General features: G+C 42.5%; 2 protein-coding genes across 6 annotated transcripts in view; one reads left to right on the forward strand and one right to left on the reverse strand.

The window, feature by feature from the left end:
* The first annotated feature begins 1,047 nt into the window (after positions 1 to 1,047).
* zar2.S (ZAR1-like protein S homeolog) lies at positions 1,048 to 8,011 on the forward strand. Its single transcript, NM_001159687.1, is given in 4 exon segments — positions 1,048 to 1,647; positions 2,748 to 2,840; positions 2,920 to 2,994; positions 7,679 to 8,011. Coding segments are annotated over 4 exon segments (909 nt in total). The 5' UTR covers positions 1,048 to 1,050; the 3' UTR covers positions 7,823 to 8,011.
* A 4,769-nt stretch (positions 8,012 to 12,780) lies between these two features.
* Positions 12,781 to 18,870, reverse strand: part of fry.S (FRY microtubule binding protein S homeolog) — a 275,333-nt gene continuing 269,243 nt past the window's right edge. For all 5 annotated transcript variants that reach the window (XM_041584507.1, XM_041584502.1, XM_041584506.1 and 2 more), the window contains 3 exons: positions 17,026 to 17,136; positions 14,643 to 14,845; positions 12,781 to 14,195 (listed from right to left, as the gene is read on the reverse strand). In XM_041584507.1, coding sequence (XP_041440441.1) covers positions 13,937 to 14,195; positions 14,643 to 14,845; positions 17,026 to 17,136 — 573 coding nt within the window. In that variant the 3' untranslated portion in view covers positions 12,781 to 13,936. The remainder of the gene's footprint in view (positions 14,196 to 14,642; positions 14,846 to 17,025; positions 17,137 to 18,870) is intronic.

Consider the following 18,870-nt stretch of genomic DNA (forward strand, 5'->3'; position numbering starts at 1 on the left):
TCAATCAAGCGGATCTTTTCGTCTATGGCCACCTTAACGGTCTCAAAGAAAAAAGTACAAGGTATAAGTGGAGGGCAGGGGTGTTGCAGCATCAGCGTGTGCAGGACATTATTGGATGGGGTGAGGGGGCTGCCGGGTGTTGGGGGGCTGAGATGGCGGCCCCAATGGGCCCTGGACCCCCCAGTCTGACGCTGCTTCTTAGATGGACAGGGAGAGGACAAGATAATAATGACATATACATTTTTATTCCAGTGCAACAGGCCATGGTGTGAGAGTCTAGCACTGAATCATGAAAAATAATGTTGCAAAACGGCAAACCAGGTGAAAAATATTTCCTCCTCCCAATTCAGTACAGTAATAGTTATGTGGGGATGACATTCCCCTGTTGGATTTTCATATTAATGTTGGACTGGAATCAAAGCTGTATGTGCTGCACAGAACAGACAAGGCAGGAGACTGCCCCAGTCTCACCTGCAACTGCCCAACTCTCACCTGCAACTGCCACAGTCTCACCTTCAACTGCCCAGTCTCACCTGCAACTGTCCCACTCTCACCTGCAACTTCCCATTCTCACCTGCAACTGCCCATTCTCACCAACAACTGCCCCACTATCAAGGCTGCAACTGCCCATTATCACCTGCAACTGCCCCACTCTCACCTGCAACTGCCCATACCCACCTGCAACTGCCCCACTCTCACCTGCAACTGCCCATTCTCACCCGCAACTGCCCATTCTCACCTGCAACTGCCCATTATCACCTGCAACTCCCCCACTCTCACCTGCAACTGCCCATACTCACCTGCAACTGCCCATTCTCATCTGCAACTGCCCCCACACTAAGTCCAGCCCGGGTCCAGCAGCGGGTCAGGTGCAGGGAGCGGGTTGGTCAATCAATAGACAAGTATTTGGGTTTCTCAGCCGGACTTGGTCAGTGAGTTCCGAGAAGAGTCTGATTGGGCCGAGGTGCAGCGCGAGCGCGTGTGATTGGTCGGTGCGGGTTTATAGGCCCAGTGGGAGGGGCGGTTCGGCCGGTTCAGTCAGACGTCGCTATGGCGGGGTTTGTGTATTCTCCGTACAACGCGTATCAGGGTTATGGCGGGAATTTTGGGCAGAACCCGCACAGGCCCCAGGCCTTCCCCAAGAACAAGCAGGCGGCATGGAAGTCCAACAAGTCTTCTGAGCCCCCCGATTATCTGGATCACTTCCAGCGGGCTCAGCTCAAGGCCATCCTCTCCCAAGTCAACCCCAACCTCACCCCGCGCCTGCGCAAGGTCAATACCAAGGAGATGGGGGTGCAGGTGAACCCGCGGGTGGATACTGGGGTGCAATGCTCCTTAGGCCCCAGAACTCTGCGCCGCCCGCCGCCTCCCCCTTCTAGTCCCGTCAAACCTACAGACTGTGCGCGCTTCTCCCGCCCGGTGGCCGTGTATTCCCCAGTGGTGGACAGAAGACTCTTCTCCCTCCCCCAAGGCGGCCGCCTACCCAAGAAAAGCCTCCCGGCTCCTGACAGCCAATCACAGCCGCTGAAGGACAGAGGGCCCTCCCCCGAGGAGAAGGAGCCGGAGACTAAAGAGGCGCTGGAGAAAAGCCCAGTCCCTGGTGCTGAGGAGCCCAATGAAGAGGAGCCCAATAAACCTGCCTTCCAGGTGCGTCTCCATTAAATTAGTTAGGCTCCTACACCTTGTGGTCCCAACAGACATTACTGGGGCCCCTAAGCAGGTCTGGACTGGGATTCACAATAAGCCTTGACATTCCAAGCAGCCCCCACCAGCCCAATAAATAATGACTGTCTATGGGATCTTACAGCAGCCCCTTTACCACAACCCACAGATTATTAGTCCTGGCCTGACCCTCGGCTTTAACATTCAGGTATCAATCCATTAACACTGAAACTGCTTATGACTTAGGGTTGCCACCTGTTCAGTTTTCACCCCAGCAATTCGGTTTTTTTTTAAGGCCTGTTCAGGTCTGAACTTTCTGTTTGGTTTTCACTCGGCCCTGTGAAACCCCAACAAAAATCCGGCCAATACATGAAAAACATTTAAATACGAAGATACTCCCCTCAACATGGCGGAGTTACTATCCGGTACCGTTCATTTCTTATTACAGATACAAAAAAATCTGTCAAAATAAGATTCAATTTTTTTTCTCTTCAAAATAAGCATTGCTGTATTTCAGGGCTTTCTGGATACCAATTTTCTGTATAATAGATCTCATACCTGTAACTAAAGGACTGGTCTTACTCATCAAGCAGAGATAGCGTTGCCACCTGTGATTTTAAACGGCCCATCAACACTTGAAAACATTGCGAAAACTGGATATAAATCCAGCCAGTTACATCTAAGTGATGCAATAACCTTGCCCGGTGTCATAACTCCACCAACATCACTGTGCCCATCTCTGATGTCATCATGCCTGTTATTACATCACTGCCCCACCCCCAATGTCATCTGCCCTGTGTTTGGGTTTAGCCATCAGCTAGGTTGGCAACCCTATTAGGAGTCCATTCTTTGGGCCTAAGACTCCTCATTTGAGTAGAAACCGAATGTTCAAGCTGCAGATTTGATGCTGAACTGTCCCAGCTGTGGCGACTTGTACGGAAATGAAGTGTTAATAGAGAATGTGGTTATAGAAGGTTATTTAGAAGCAGATATGACTGGGGCAGGAGTTTGGGAGCCCACAATAATAAAACAAGCTTCTTGTGTTTTATATCACTGGGGATCACTAACACTTCTCTCCCCATTAGTTCCTCGAGCAGAAATATGGCTACTTCCACTGCAAGGACTGCAAGACCCGATGGGAGAGCGCCTACGTCTGGTGCATTTCTGGGAGTAACAAGGTAAGTGCTGCTACGGGTCTCTTTGTTCTGTTTCTATAGTATAACATAATAACCAATACGATTTCTCCTCATCCCCCAGGTTTATTTTAAGCAACTTTGTCGCAAATGCCAGAAAGGATTCAACCCTTATCGAGTGGAAGTCATTCAATGCCAGGTGAGCTCCGGCCCAGCTCCTTCTACAGGGGTCTATGGGCCAGTAACGTTTATTCCTACGCTATTGACACTATTGTGCACAGGCTTAAACTTGGGGAGGGAACCCCTGCTTTTGTGTAGGCTGCATTGATTTGTTGAAATATCATGTTCTGTTATACAAAATAGAAATTTTAGTTGGTAGGTGCTACTGGAGGGGAAAGTTCACCTTTTAAACCAACTGTATATTTATGAGCAGCCCTTTAATAAGCTAATTTTTTGTATGTCTGGCTTAGTCTTATTTTTTTTTTTTGAGGCTTTCTGTAATTCTGCTTATATTTTTAATTACCTTGTTGCCAGTTAGACCTAAATATGCCAAACTTACCTTCTCCAAGTCCCCCCCCCCCCCCCCACATGTTGATCACTAGACGGCCCTTACTATGCCTACACATCGTTCAACCCAGAAAAAAACAAGCAGGCACTCCTGGAGCCAGCCGGTAAAGTTCAAATTGAAGTTTATTCCTTATTGCTAAAATTACACGTCCTAACGAGTTTCGTATCTACCGATACCAAAGATTACATACCAGTAGATATAAAATGCGGGTGAACTGCAGTTCTACTTATTTTGCTGTTCCATATTTAATGCTCTGAGTGTTTACGTTTCCTTGATTAAAATTTCAATTGGTCAGCTTTTTACTTACTGTGGTTAGAGCTGGTTTTGTATATAAATATTACACATTGTTCAAACAACAAAATAGGCTAGTTTTTATTTTTCCTTTTTAAAGGACCAGTAACAAGTTTTTTTTTTTGTTTTTTTTTTAGAATTTGTTAGAATAACTCGCGAAACTCTGCTTGCGCTCCTCTTCAAAAAAGGCAACATGGCGACGGTCCATTGTAGCTCCCTGGCTATTTCCTATAAGGAAGGCAGGGAGGAGAAATGGAGCGCCGCATGATGGTTCACTTTCTGAAGAGGAGCGCAAGCAGAGTTTCGGTAAGTTATTTCTTAATAAAGACTTTGCGATTTGAAAGTTTAGTTTGTCTTAGTGGTTTTTTTCTGTGTATTCTAACTAATTTTCTTTTTTAAATAAATAAATAAAATGTTGATGTTACTGGTCCTTTAACATTAGTGCAATGTGTAGGATTGTGCTGAACGTAGACTTTCCATGATTAAAACAGGCTTTTTTTTTGTTTGTTTTTTTTCCCTTAAGCTGACAGGGAAAGTAGATCTTACCAGTGCCCAGTTAGTTTCCCATCATCAGACTCCTGCTCACAAAACGGTCATAACAAAGGGGGAAAGGGAGGGGTTGGTTTAATAATTTTTACCTTGCAAAACATGGAGTAGCTTCAAGAACAAACTATATACGTTTTTTGCACAAATGGGCAAAATATGCTTTAAGGGGTGTACTACCTCTTAACACTACCCCCTTTATCCACCCAGGGGCTAGAGAATGGTTATGGTAAAGCTATGATCATGCAAAATCTGATACTTGAGCAATTCGGGGCAAGGTGGGCAACCTATACATTTGTCACTGGTTTCTTTGGCTTACACCTTAATGCTTTCCATCTTATAGCAAATTTATCCCAAAACACCGGTGAATTGTGGTGGGGCAGTGCATGTATGTTACATACAGTAACTCTCATTGGCTTTCTGACCCCCTACACAGAAATAACATGAGACAACCCATAATTACTTTATCAAACTCCTCTTTCGAAATCCCACACTTGGTTCTCTGTCTCGTTCAAGATGGAGAGTAGTGTGTGTATATATAACTGTTAGTCAGACAGATTCCACTGCCTTTCTGGGAAGAACTTAACCAAAAGTGAGCAGGGCCCTCAAAATCCCAATGTAACAGGGTGAATGCACAAAACTCATAAGGCTTTAAAGATGTTTGCGCTGAAGCTTTTACTTTATTTGACCTCTTTCATTGACTCTAGCGCCTCTGCTCATTTTTGCTGATCTGGTTTATTCCACTTCCTCTGGCTGTAGATTTGGAGCTTGGCACAGTAGCCCAACATTTCTGCTGGTGGCTTATAACTTGCATCTATGGGGGTGATTTGTTTTTCTTAAACATTGGATGTTGGACGTTCCCACAGTGCTCTTGTTTGCGTGAGTGGAATATACACTACAGACACTGGGAGGAATGAGTAGGAAGCTGTAATACTGCTAGTAACTTATACAATGTGGTACTTTACTCAAAGTAAGCTGCTTAAAGGGATCCTGTCATTGCAAAACATGTTTTTTTCAAAATGAATCAGTTAATAGTGCTACTCCAGCAGAATTCTGCACTGAAATCCATTTCTCAAAAGAGCAGACAGATTTTTTTTTTTTATATTCAATTTTGAAATCTGACATGGGGCTAGACATATTGTCAGTTTCCCCGAGTCATATGACTTGTGCAAGCACTACTTTCTGGCAGGCTGTTATTTATCCTACTTAATGTAAGTGAATCAGTCTCAGTGGGACTTGGCTTTTACTATTGAGTGTTGTTCTTAGATCTACCAGGCAGCTGTTATCTTGTGTTAGGGAGCTGTTATCTGGTTACCTTCCCATTGTTCTTTTGTTTGGCTGCTGGGGGGGGGGTGATGATATCACTCCAACTTGCGGTAAAGAGTGAAGTTTATCAGAGCACAAATCACATGACTGGGGGCAGCTGGGAAATTGACAATATGTCTAGCCCCATGTCAGATTTCAAAATTGAATATAAAAAAAATCTGTTTGCTCTTTTGCAAAATGGATTTCAGTGCAGAATTCTGCTGGAGCAGCACTATTAACTGATTCATTTTGAATTTTTTTTTTTTTTTCCCGTAACCGTATCCCTTTAATAACATGCAGAAAGTTTGCTGTGCTATGGGCTGTGTCTGATTTAGTTTTGGAGGGAGGGAGTACAAGCGGAGGCGCACGACTCACCCACCACTGAACTTATACTGTGTGTTTATCTGCAAGAGATGCAAACACACTATGGGGTAGATTTATCAAGGGTCAAACTTCAAATTCATGGGTTTTTTGTTTTTTTTTAAACTCCCATGAACTTGAAATTAGATCTATCAAAATTTATTTAAAAAAAAAAAAAATCGAAACTCTGGTGAATAGGATCAACCTGAACCAAATGTAGTAATAGACGGCACCAGTCATCGGTTTATCTTAAAATGCCTTTATTGGGACATAGGCTCTGACCCCAAACACCCGGCAACGTTTCAGACCACTCACGGTCTTTTCTCAAGCCACTCAAACAGCACCTGTGCTCTGTTATTTATACAATGTATCAGTGACCCCTAGTGGCATTTTCCATAATTACAATGTTTCACATTTACAAATCGCCATAATTGTATCAGATTATATAAATCAAAAGGCGTGTCTCTACCTTTGTGCATAAAGTCCAGTGTTCCTTAAAGTGTCCAATATTTTAGATGTGCAAAAGGATACATAATTACCCCTTCAATAAAATACATATTAAAAGACTTTTTTACGCATTATTAAAAACAATTCAGCGATATATTTTGCTCAAGTCATATTCCCTGTTGAGGCCATGGGGAGCCATCGTTTCCAATTGTCTGATCCATCTTGCTGCTTTCTTTAATAGCATCTTTATTCTATCTCCTCTCCTTCGCATTTTCGGTACACTATCTATTATTTGATACTTTAATTGTTGCACCCCATGGCCTGCAATTAGAAAATGATTTGCTGCTGCTTTTGGTATTTATTGCAGACTTGTGCTCTTATGCGTTCCTGGTAGTCTGTCCAACATAGGATAACCCACAGGGGCACTTAATCACATATATTACACAAGTGCTCTCACAGGTATAGAAACCATTAATTTTAATTGCTGTACCTTTCCTTGGATGATATAATATGTCGCCTTTTAGGCAATTTGAACAGCAGTTGCAGCCAAGACATGGGTATGTCCCATTTTTTCTTGGCCGCAACAATCGCTCTTGGGCTCCACTCCCTGCTATGTCTGCTCTAACAGCCATCGATCCAATCGTAGGATCAACCAAATCGGATTCGAACCCAATTTGTTTCAAATTTTAAGACTTTTTTTTTTTTTCTTCAGAAAAAAACTGTCGGTAAGGCGGCAAACAGCTCCAAATTGGTCCTAGGATGTTTCCCGTTGACTTAAACGGCAATTCGGCAAGTTTTAGGTGGCGAATAGTTGAATTTGAGTTCTTAAAGGGCCAGAGTATGATAAATCTCGAAAAATCTAATTAGAATTTCTATAAAAACTTGAATCGAATTTTAGCCATAAACTCGAAAATTACTCAACCTGTGGGAACGTTGCATCCAACAAAGTGTGTATATGAAGTATTGAAAGGGTTTACAAGGAGTGCTGTTTAATTCTCTAAATTAATTTTATTACTGTTGTATATTGGTACATCTTTATATTTTGAGAGTATAAGTCAACCTGTTTTGAAAGCGGGGAGCAAACTCGCTACGTAGAAAATACATTATGACCCTTGAGGCTGAGGACTAACATTTGTGTTGCTGGCTTCTACCCCCACACTAGTGCTGGTGCCCATTTATCAAAGAGCTTTCAATGGTGATGTTACTGTGTAAGGCAGGGGGTGCTGGGTGGACTGTACCACTAAAATGCAGTTCAGGGATGTGTTCCACATTCTACCACCAGGGCTACAATCTGTTGTATAACATGAAAAGGCTACTATAGGTAGTCAATATAATGGGGCACAGTGATCTGACTCTCATTCTATTGCAGGTTTGTGCCAAAACCCGTTGCTCTTGTCCCCAAAAGAAAAGGCATATAGACCTGAAGAGGCCTCACCGGCAAGAACTGTGCGGCCGCTGCAAAAACAAGAAGCTCTCGTGTGACAACACTTACAGCTACAAATACATCGTCTGATGTGGAGCAGGGAGGGAATAGAAAGCACATTTATTTGTGCAGATGCAGCGCACTTTTCTACATTTAACTTAAAACTGGCTTTGATTCACGGCTTTTGACCCGGCATTGGAGAATGGATAAAGGACTTTTGTATCTGGATTTTGTAAAATGGTATAACTTGTATACTTTGTAAATAAATAAAGCTATTTGGAAATAGACTGCTGTGCAATGGGGCATCTTTACCTGTACAGAGTAGAACAAGAGCTGCTCATGTCTTCAGCTTAAAGGAACAGTAACACCAAAAAATGAATATTTTAAAGTAATACAAATATAATGTAGTGTTGCCCTGCACTGGTAAAACTGCTATTTGCTTCAGAAACACTACTATTGTTTATATAAACAAGCTGCTGTGTAGCAGTGGGGGCAATTGAGAAAAGTCTATGCAACAGGTTAAATAAATTGTTCTACAGAGCTTATCTGCTGTGTAACCTGAGCCTTTTCTCCTTTGATTGGCTGCCCCCATTACTACACAGCAGCTTATTTATATAAACTATAGAAGTGTTTCTTAAGCAAAAACACCAGTGCAGGGCAACACTATATGATATCATACCTTCCAACATTATGGAAGTAAAAAGAGGGACAACAATTTTTTTCCCGCACGTAGCGCAGCATTTTTTGACCACACCCCTTTCTGTGGCCACACCCCCTAATTACCATGTTTGTTTTACAAAATTTGGCAGGTTATAAAAGTTTGAAAATATTTCTCCTTATCTAAACTGTGTTTTTGTGTCTCAAAATTGTTATAAAGTATCTTATTTGCACCTGTTAGCTGTTCTGGGCTCTCTGCTAAAAGCCAATTAAGTGAGAAACTTTGTTTCTTTTTCTGGCTGTTCAGTGCAGAGAAAAGAGGGACTTTCCAGTACAAATGAGGGACTGCGGGTTGAGCTGTCAAAAGAGGGACTGTCCCTCCGAAAAGGGGACAGTTGGGAGGTATGTGATATAGTGAATAAAGTACCCCCTCTTGTAAATTATAAGGATATAAGTTAACGAGGAGTTTCATGACATCATAAAAACGAGGCAGAAGGCAGAGTTTTTATACAGATCGTGGATCTCCGAGGTAATTTCCTCATTTTGCAAAATATTTATTATAATACACAAGTTTTAGGTAGTCATGTGACAAATGACTCGCCATTTATAACTGATGACATCACTAGTCACTGTTTATAAGGATATCATTTACAAGTTGTTCATGGCTTTTGTTATATTTTTATTTAAAATAGTAATTTTTTTGATCTTACTATTACTTTAAAGGAACAGTTCAGCGTAAAAATAAAAACTAGGTAAATAGGCAGTGCAAAATAAAAAATGTTTCTAATAGTTAGGCAAAAAGGCTGGAGTGACTGGATGTGGAACAGAACATAACTTTCTGCTTTTCAGCTCTCTAACTCTGAGTTAGTCAACGGCTTCAAGGGGGACTTTAAGGGGACATAACTGTTCAGTGAGTTTGCAATTGATCTTCAGAATTCAGCTCAGATTCAAAAGCAACAGTTATGGCCTATGTGGCCCCTCAAGTCTCTGATTGGTTACTGCCTGGTAACCAATCAGTGGAAAGCAAGAGAGCTGAAAAGCAGGAAGTAGTGTTCTGGTTATTATGTTACACATCCAGTCACTTCAGCCTTTACATTACATTTTTGAGCAGCAGCAGGAAAAACCATAGAGAAATCCTGCAGTTTTAAGCTAATGGACCTGGAAATAGTGGCAAGGAACTATTAATAGTACAATTTAATTGCAGTCTACATGGACTGGCTGTGGCCTTTTCTAACTGTATGTATCTTCTATAACTAAGCCCCATTCGTGTTATCCATCCTCCTATTAATGCAATCTACAGCCTGGGTCACTGACCCCAGCAACTAAAGCACATTTAGCTTGAAGTGACGTATGTTTTGCTCTTGCTATTCTGACTCCAACTGCCATTTATGCTGCTACCTAGTTACTAGGGAAAGTGGGACCCTAGCAACAAACCCGTGTAGCCTATCACCGGACGTTTATTTCACAGTCCAGTTAAGTTTTACTGAAATACGTCAATTCTGCTGTTAACCTCCAGGGAAAAGGCAATATACAACATGAATGTGATGTCTCTAGGCTGAATGATACTTCAATGTGCCATTTCCCAATAGCGGAAGCCGTTTATAGTACATTCTGGACATGGTGGTACCGGCGCCCCCTTCAGACACAGTAAGGGTTAATCATTACAGACACACCAGATATTCACACAACTTTTACAATGGCTTCCAATCTCAAAATGAGACATTTTCCCTATGCGGAGGGATCAGTGCTCTCCATTGTGTTCTAACATTTGAAAAATGAAATGTCCTAAAACAATGATTTTATATTTGAGCTATACAAACACTGAAAAGCATGTTGTACTTTTACTAAAAGCTCTCCTAGCCCATATAGAGAGTATGTATGTATGTATACACACAGGTCTGATCAATTGTTTGTGACACTGGGTCACTGTTTAAAAATGAGACCGATCCATTTGTATGAGGGTATCAAAAACCTTGTGAATGGTTCTGCCCTAAGAAATAAAGTGCAGCCTGTATGTATATTAACCCGTGTAGGTTGATCTATTGTCTGTCACAGTGTTGTGTTTATTTGTTCAGTTGCCCTACCAGATAAACCTCATACAGCGGGAGCCAGCTGAAGGGCAGAGTCTATATTATAGGTGATATCAGTCCCGGACTGGCAATCTGTGGGTTCTGGCAAATGCCAAAGGGGCTGCTACAAGGTGCCATATTAAGTCAGTATTTAGTGGACTGATTGGGCCTTTGTGTACCTGAAATGCCAGCAGGGTCGGAACTAGGGGTAGTCAGAAGAGGCAGCTGCCTAGGGCGAAGTGATTTGGAGGTGCTGGGCAGCTGCCTCTTCTGACTACTCCCAGACCTGGCACTATTCCCCGCCCGGAAATAGAAACCAGCACTGACTCCTGCCTGTCCGACTGGGGCAGTTGGTGCACGCCGCTATTTATCTCTTTCCTTCTGCGTTCTCTGACTCCACCCAGCCACACCCCTTGCGGATGGTACGTCCCCCTGTCAGACTCATAAATAGCATCGCCAGGGAGTCGTAGGACAGTGGCGCTCCTTGCACTCATTGTGTTACGTATTCAGAGCCATGGAGGGAATGTGCGGCGGAACCGGGAAACAGAAAGCGGCAGATGCTGAAATGCAGCCAGAGAATGGTGCTTCCGTGTGTGCTAAAGTTGTTACTGCGCAGGCGAGCAATGATGACACGGATGCAAGTGCTGATGCCGCGCACGCGAGCGCCACTGATGTGCATGAGACGGAGATGGGGGGGAAAGCTAGCTGTCTAGAGCGCCCAGCCGGACAGGCCGCCTCTGAATGCCAGGGCCTTTTTTGACTTTCAGTCCAGACCTGGGTGATATAAAATAGGAAATAATTTCCTAATGAGGACTTCCAATTGGGTCAGACCCGCTGCAGGTTATGTAGCTTGGCCCATCAGCAAGGACACAGCAGATACTCGCCTAGACAAGACTCATTTAACTGCCGCTCTGCTGTAGATCATTATATCTACTAAACTCACTGCCAAAGAGCTGACAGGCACCTTACCATTCTGGGCTGTTTCATGAGTGAGAGACCACACACCAGTGCAAGAGCAAAGGGCTCCCACAGGCAGCGGTTAATGTGTTGCTGATGAAGAGGCTGCTAATTTATATACTGTACAGATTTGCCCAGTAATGGGACAGTTTCCTGCAGTAACATCGATGGTGCCCTTGATGATGTGTTCGATCTTTAAATACGTTTGTTTCAGTCCTACCCTCTAATTGGACAGTCCTGTATTAATATATTCCAGGGATGCACCAAATCCAGGATTCAGTCTTTTTCAGCAGGATTCGTAGTTCTTGTGCCTCACGGGACTAAATATGAATCCTAATTTGTTTCTGCAAATTAGAGGTAGGGAGGGAAATCATGTGACGTCACAAAACAACGAAGTCAAAAATTTCTTTCTACTTTTCCCTTTCCCACCCCTAATTTGCGTATGCAAATTAGGATTAGGTCTTTTTCAGAAGGATTCGTATTTGGCCGAATCCTTGTGCCTGGCCAAACTAAATATTAATTCTAATTTGCATATGCAAATTAGGGGTAGGGAGGAACTCACGTGACCGTTACAAAACAAGGAAGTCAAAAATTTTTCTCCACTTTCCTTTCCCACCCCTAGTTTGCATATGCAAATTAGGATTTATTTCGGTATTAGGCCGAGTCTTTCACGAAGGATTTGAGGATTCAGACAAATCCCAAATAGTGGATTCGGTGCATCCCTAATATATTCCTCCACTTTGTTTATGCCTTGTACTATATATCCAGTGTGCTCAAGCTTTTGATTAGTGACCAGCAGAGATGGGCGTATTTGTCCTGTTTCACTTTGCCAGAAATTTTCGAATTTCCAGTGAAATTCACGAAATGGCAAAAATGTGCAAATTTTGACGCAGCGTTAGTCAATGGGTGTCCTATTACTGTTGACGTGCATCGGTTTTGACGCCAGACTCTTTTCCAGGGCACTTTCAAAAATTTCTTGACGCCGGCAAATTTTCAGCAATTTATTTGTCGGTGGTGAAACGTGGAAATTTGCAGCAAATTCGCCCAACACTAGTGACCAGTCCCCCACAGCTAATAACCCTGTTACGTGATGTGCGCCCAAGAAACGCCAAATTTAGCTGCCATGATGTGCCGCTCCCAGCATGCTCAGCTAGCCAGAGAGCAGCCAGATTCTTCATGAATGCAAGGGATCTATAAAGAGAACACACACCAAAGAACTGTGATGTAATAACCGTTTCATACCCTGTGTTTTGGCCACACCATATACCAGGGCCTTGGTTATCCCTCTACCCATTATCACCGCCATGTCTAGAGAAGCTTTTCCTATGAAATGTTTATGCCCAGTTTAATGATTCAGCTCCAGTATTTCATCCTACAGTTTATTAGAGCTTTCACACTGACAGGGACAGAAAGTGTTCCCATGTTTATTCAGATCAATATAATCTCCCGGCACATAGGAAAGCTACCCACCCCCACCCCCGACATATAAAGGGACTAAATGAGTTTATCACACAACAAAACAGCCTTGAGGTTGCAGAACGGCAGCCATATGTACAGAGTGAATAAATTATAAGGGTTCTGTATATATGAAAGTGCCTCAGATGTGCAAACGATTGACATGCAATTCTTTATACTTGGGAAACAAAAACACTAGAGGGGGTAGGAGAATGGCTGTACATAATTACCGATATTCCCATATAATAAAACAAAGTCAGTTAAAAAGAAAAGCTTCATAAGACTGAGAGTTCTACACGTAGAAAAGAACCTGCATGTACATGCGTGACCAATGCAATCAAGTCATTCGGTAACCTTCCACCTCCTCAAAGGTAGTCACATCTGTCTTCGTTTTTCATTCTAAAAATAGTCCTTCATAAAAATCCTCCAAACATACATAATAATAATAATAATAAAAAAGCCATTGAGGGGTACGTCACTTCTAACAGCCCCCCGGCAAGTCTAGGAAATGTGATCCGTAGCAGCCGTAGATACAGTGATGATTTACAGTGTCATTACAATTAGGCTCTCAGCTATGGACCAACAGTTGGCCAATACCCTGCCACGGCCACGGCCAGCCTCATTCTGCCTGTTGATGGATGAAAACATTAAAAAAGTATTTAAGAGCAACAAAATATATATATATATTCATTAGGGAAGGGAACATTGCACTTTTGCCATCTTTTAAAGGAACATTTAAAGGGGAGGAAGAAGAAGAAGTCATTATGGTAGGCTTTGGTTTGCAATAGAAGTCCTTTCTTCAGTAGTGCGTAACGGTGAAACAGCAGCTGTGCATGAGAACGGCAGTAACATCTGCCCATGTTCTAGGTCTACTGCTACATCTTCTTTCTTACAGTATTGCTACAGATGTGGAGATCTGTCTGCTTCGTATTATAGAAGGTCTGAGAGTTATCAGGGATGATGCCAGCTTGGCCCAGTCTTCCTAAAATTGAGTAGATGCTGAAGGATCTCACACCAACATGGCAACAATTCCAAGCTGGGAGCAGGGACAGCCGCCGGGGTCCTGTCAGAGATTCGTGCCGGAAACGCTGGAGTTGGGAAGGTATGTTGAGACCACCCTGTAATTCTGAGCCCTGCGGATCATTTCTCGTATCTCCATGTTGAGGTCCATGAGCTTGGTGCAGATTTCCGTCAGGCTTTGATTGGATCCAACGAGGGCAAAGGTTCCGGTCTGCCCAAGTGTCTGATGTCGAAAATATATGTTGAGTAGTGTCTGAACCTCATCATCCGTGCTGCTTAAGAATATGTCATTGGGCCACAGTTTCCTTTAATACAGAAATTTATAATCATTGGAAAATCTGGATAACATCTATTTGCCCAAACTAGCGAACCAGCTGAACCACCAGGAATGTTCTTATAGTAAATGGCTGGAATCACTTTTGCTATTGCCTTAAATAAGGATTATATGCCCCTGCCCCCTCTCCAGCCACATCAATGTCTACTCCTTAGGGTAAGGGCACATGGGGAGATTGTTACCCCGAAGAAGAGGCGATTTGTCACCAGGGCGACTAATCTCCCCGTGTGTCCTTACCCTTAACTTCCAGATTCCATATAAGGAGGAAGCACATCAATGCATACCTGCAATTGCCTTTAACCCCCCCCCCTTTGACCCACACTGACACTGATGTTTTAAATACGGAGTGAAGGGGGGGTTGGCATCAGCCCCAGGATCGCCCCTGAATATCAGTGAACACAAAGAACTCCCGACTGACCTGCATTCTCGGATTTGCCTCAATGCCTTCCCAAGCTCGTTGGTCTTTAAGCACTCGAGTAGAGACTGAATGGCAAACTCTGTGGAACTGAAGGTCGGCTCACAGGGTCCAGTATCCGCACTGAGAGGGTCATTGGCAAGAAATAGAGTTGCCTCCTTGAGATTCTTCTTCAGTTCATTCAGTTCTCTTGACATATTTAACAACTACAAGAAGAAGAACATCACTTAAAGTCACAATGTACCATTTAATGCCACTTGTGTGTATATATAATACACAAAAGCCATGAATATCCTGTAAATTATATCCTTATAAATGGTGACTAGTGATGTCATCAGTTATAAATGGTGAGTAGTGATGTCATTTTTGTCACATGACACACTGAATCTTGTGTATTATAATAAATAAAGTACAGCTTGTTCTAAAATATGAGTTACCTCTGAGTTCCATGACCTGCATAAAAGCCTTCAGCCTGCAAAAATGCACCAAAATGCATTGAAGTCTACAAGTGCGACAATTTTTTTTCACCCATTAGAGTCTATGGGTGTCATTTTCGAGGCAAAACTTGCCAAAAATTACACATTCTATTCCAAATCAAAACATGAAGAATAATGTATAAAATTTCTGTTATTCCGTTACAGAAAGTGAAGAAAAGGGAATATAAGTCTGTTCCAAAAAATAGCAGTGTCTGCATTCTTCTTTACAAACTCAAACATTCACTGTATAAACTGAAATGTAGGGATGTAGCGAACTGCCGATTTGGTGTTCGCGAACACCGGCAAAAAATGCGAACGTTCGCGAACAGTTCGCGAACTTCGAACACCGCTAAAATCGTTCGATTCGAACGATCGAAGGATTTTAATCGTTCGATCGAAGGATTTTCATTCGAATCGAACGATCGAAGCCATTCGATCGAATGCTTTTCATTGGATCCAATGCTTACAATCATTCGAACGAATGGAAATCGTTCGATTTTTAGCGGTCGAAGGAATTCGAATGGTCGAACGATCGAACGCGAACTCAAACTGCGAGCGTTCCCAAACGTTCGCGAACATTCGGCGGACGCGAACGGTCGAAGTTCACACGAACTAGTTCGCGGGCGAACAGTTCGCTACATCCCTACTGAAATGTTTCGAGATTTTGCTTTCCTTTGAATGACTGAACTAATATTTAGTTGTATAATCAGTGTTTCTGAGAACTGCTGCACATCTGTGTTACATGGAGTCCACCAACTTCTGGCACCTGTTACATTCCACAATTCTTCTGCATTTCTCTTTTTTTGCCTCACAAACAGCATTTTGATGTCACCCCACAAGTTTTCTATTGGCTGAAGGTCCGGGGATTGGACTGGTCACTCCATAATGTCAATCTTGTTGGTCTGGAGCCAAGATGTTGCTCATTTACCGGTGTGTTTGGGGTCATTGTCCGATTTCAAGGGCATTTCCTCTTGGGCATAAGGCAACGTGACCTCTTCAAGTATTTTGATGTATTGAAACTGATCCATGGTCCCTGGTATGAGATAAATAGGCCCAACACCATAGTATGAGAAACATCCCCCTATCACAATGCGTGTGCCACATGTTTCACTTCACTCTGTACTGTGACTTGAATTCAGTGTTAGGGGGTCGTCTGACAAACTGCCCGTGGCCCCTAGAGCCAAAAAGAACAATCTTGTGTTCATCAGTCCACAAAATGTTGTGCCATTTCTCTTTAGGCCAGTCAATGTGTTCTTTGGCAAACTGTAAGCTCTTCAGCACATCTTTGTTTCAACAAAGGGACTATGTGGGGGGCGTCTTGCCAATAGTTTGGCCTCACATAGGCGTCTTCTAATTGTAACAGTATCACTTTACACCTTCTTTGATCTCCCTGAAGCCAATCATTGGCTGAGTCTTTGCCATTTTGGCTATTCTTCTATCCATTCCAATGGTAGTTTAACCGTTTTCGTCCACGTCTTTCAGGTTCTGGTTGCCATTTTAAAGCATTTGAGATAATTTTAGCTGAGCAGCCTATCATTTTCTGCACTTCTTTATATGTTTACTCCAATAAACTTTTTATTCAGAGTACGCCGTTCTTCTGAACAATGTCTGGAACAAGCAATTTTACTCAAATGTTCAGAGAGAAATGCACTATAACCAGCAGCACAACATTTGCTCCTTCCTTAAATAAGGACCGGAATTAACACCTGTTTTTTCACAGAATGAATGAGCTCACTCATTGAACTCCACACTGTTATTATTTGGAACCAGCCTCAATGAATGATTCAATGATACAGAATCAGCAGCATGCACAGTCCGATAAACAAATGGTTGCACTTGACAATTATATTTAGAGAATCACTATGGCAGACTATACAAAATAGAAGCCGTGCTGAGCCCGTGTGACGTACCTCTGGCATGGAACTGACTTCATGAACTTGCCCAATTAGTTTACAATAAGACTGAAAAAGCAGAAGGAGCTGGAAGTGAAGCTTGTACAGACGTTGACACAGTTCCAGTTGCTGAAATAGAAACCCTCATTTTAGTCGACAAACATTCAGCAGTTGGACAGCACGATGGACATTAACAGTTAAAGCTTTTATAATTGGTACAAATGAAAGGGAAAACCCATGTGCAAAAATGCATTTAATTGGAGCAATGAGTACCATGTTTATTAACATTCAGTGAAGCTACACACATGTCCCATACAAGAACCTGAGATATTAACCCTCTTAAAAGAGCAGGAAAGGTAAATTCACTGGTGAGTGAATGTTAGGAATCCCCCAGTGATTCTAATCACTTACCTGACACCCCTATTAGCAGAGAACTGCTCCATGCTGCTTGTGCAGAAGAACCCCAGGCCGGTGCAGTTCTCTGCTAACAGGAGCAATTGCCTGGGGTATCAGGTAAATGACTATAATCACTGGGGGGTGACAAAAATTTGGCACCAAAACAAATCTCTCACCAGTGCAGAGCTTCCCCGATCACGTGTCCAACTCCTGTTCCCGGCAACAGAACCTCTTCAAAACTTCATAAATACAGATTTCTAAGACACATTAGTTTGTGATGAATGAAACCTTCTTTATTTATTGACAAATATAAAATAGCATGTCAGCTTAGACTGACGCGTTTTGTGCCACATGGCATTCCATCAGATTATATCAGGAAGTGCTACTCTGAGGAAGTGCCATGTTGCACGAAACCCATCAGTAGTAGAGACTTGATGCACTGAGTCTAAGCTGACATGCTATTTTATATTTGTCAATAAATAAAGAAGCTTTTATTCATCACAAACAAACGTGTCTTAGAAGTCCGAATTTATGAAAAATATGGCACCCCAGCTATATCAATATACAGCTATATAAACCAATTTCAGTGAAATAAATTAAACTGATAATAAAAATACACTCTGACTATTCTTAAAATTTTTTGTAAGTTTTTTTTATTATGAAGCACTTACAGAAAATAGTTTTTATTTCACATTTACTACCTCCATTGTAATGCGCTGAGTTTGTTTAAATTAGGGATGCACCGAATCCACTATTTTGGATTCGGCTGAACCCCCGAATCCTCTGTGAAAATTTGACATCCTTGTTTTGTGCCAAAAAGTCACGAGAATTCCCTCCCTGCACCTAATTTGCATATGCAAGTTCGGATTCGGTTCGGCAGGGCAGAAGGATTCGGCCGAATCCGAATCCTGCTGAAAAAGGCCGAATCCTGGCTGAATACCGAATCCTGGATTCGGTGCATCCCTAGTTTAAATAGAAATAATGAGCTCTGTACAGGTAGAGGACCTGTTATCCAGAATACTTGCGACCTGGGCTTTTTCAGATAAAATAATTCTATAATTTGTATCTTCATACCTTAAACTCAATAGGCTGGTTTTGCTTCCAATAAGGATTAAATTATATCATAGATTGGATCAAGTACTAGGTACCGATTTATTACTATAGAGAAAATGTGGATAATTTTGAGTCTACTGGAGACGGCTTTCTGTAATTCGGAGCTATTCTGGATAACAGGTTTCCGGGTAATGGATCCCATACCTGTATAAACAACAGAGAAGCCAATGTCATCTATGGACTTTTATTTATTTCTGAGATAGGCGTGAGTTGCATACAGGGGGAGATCCGGACTTTTCTCTGAATAAGAAAGGGTTATGGGAGGCAATGAACATCACACACATCTCTGATGGAATATGCACATATCTAGGAGGGGGTCACCGTGCCAAATGCTTGGTCTCAGCTGTTTAGTGA

This window comes from Xenopus laevis, chromosome 2S (genome assembly GCF_017654675.1).
Source record: "Xenopus laevis strain J_2021 chromosome 2S, Xenopus_laevis_v10.1, whole genome shotgun sequence".
Lineage (NCBI taxonomy): Eukaryota > Metazoa > Chordata > Amphibia > Anura > Pipidae > Xenopus > Xenopus laevis.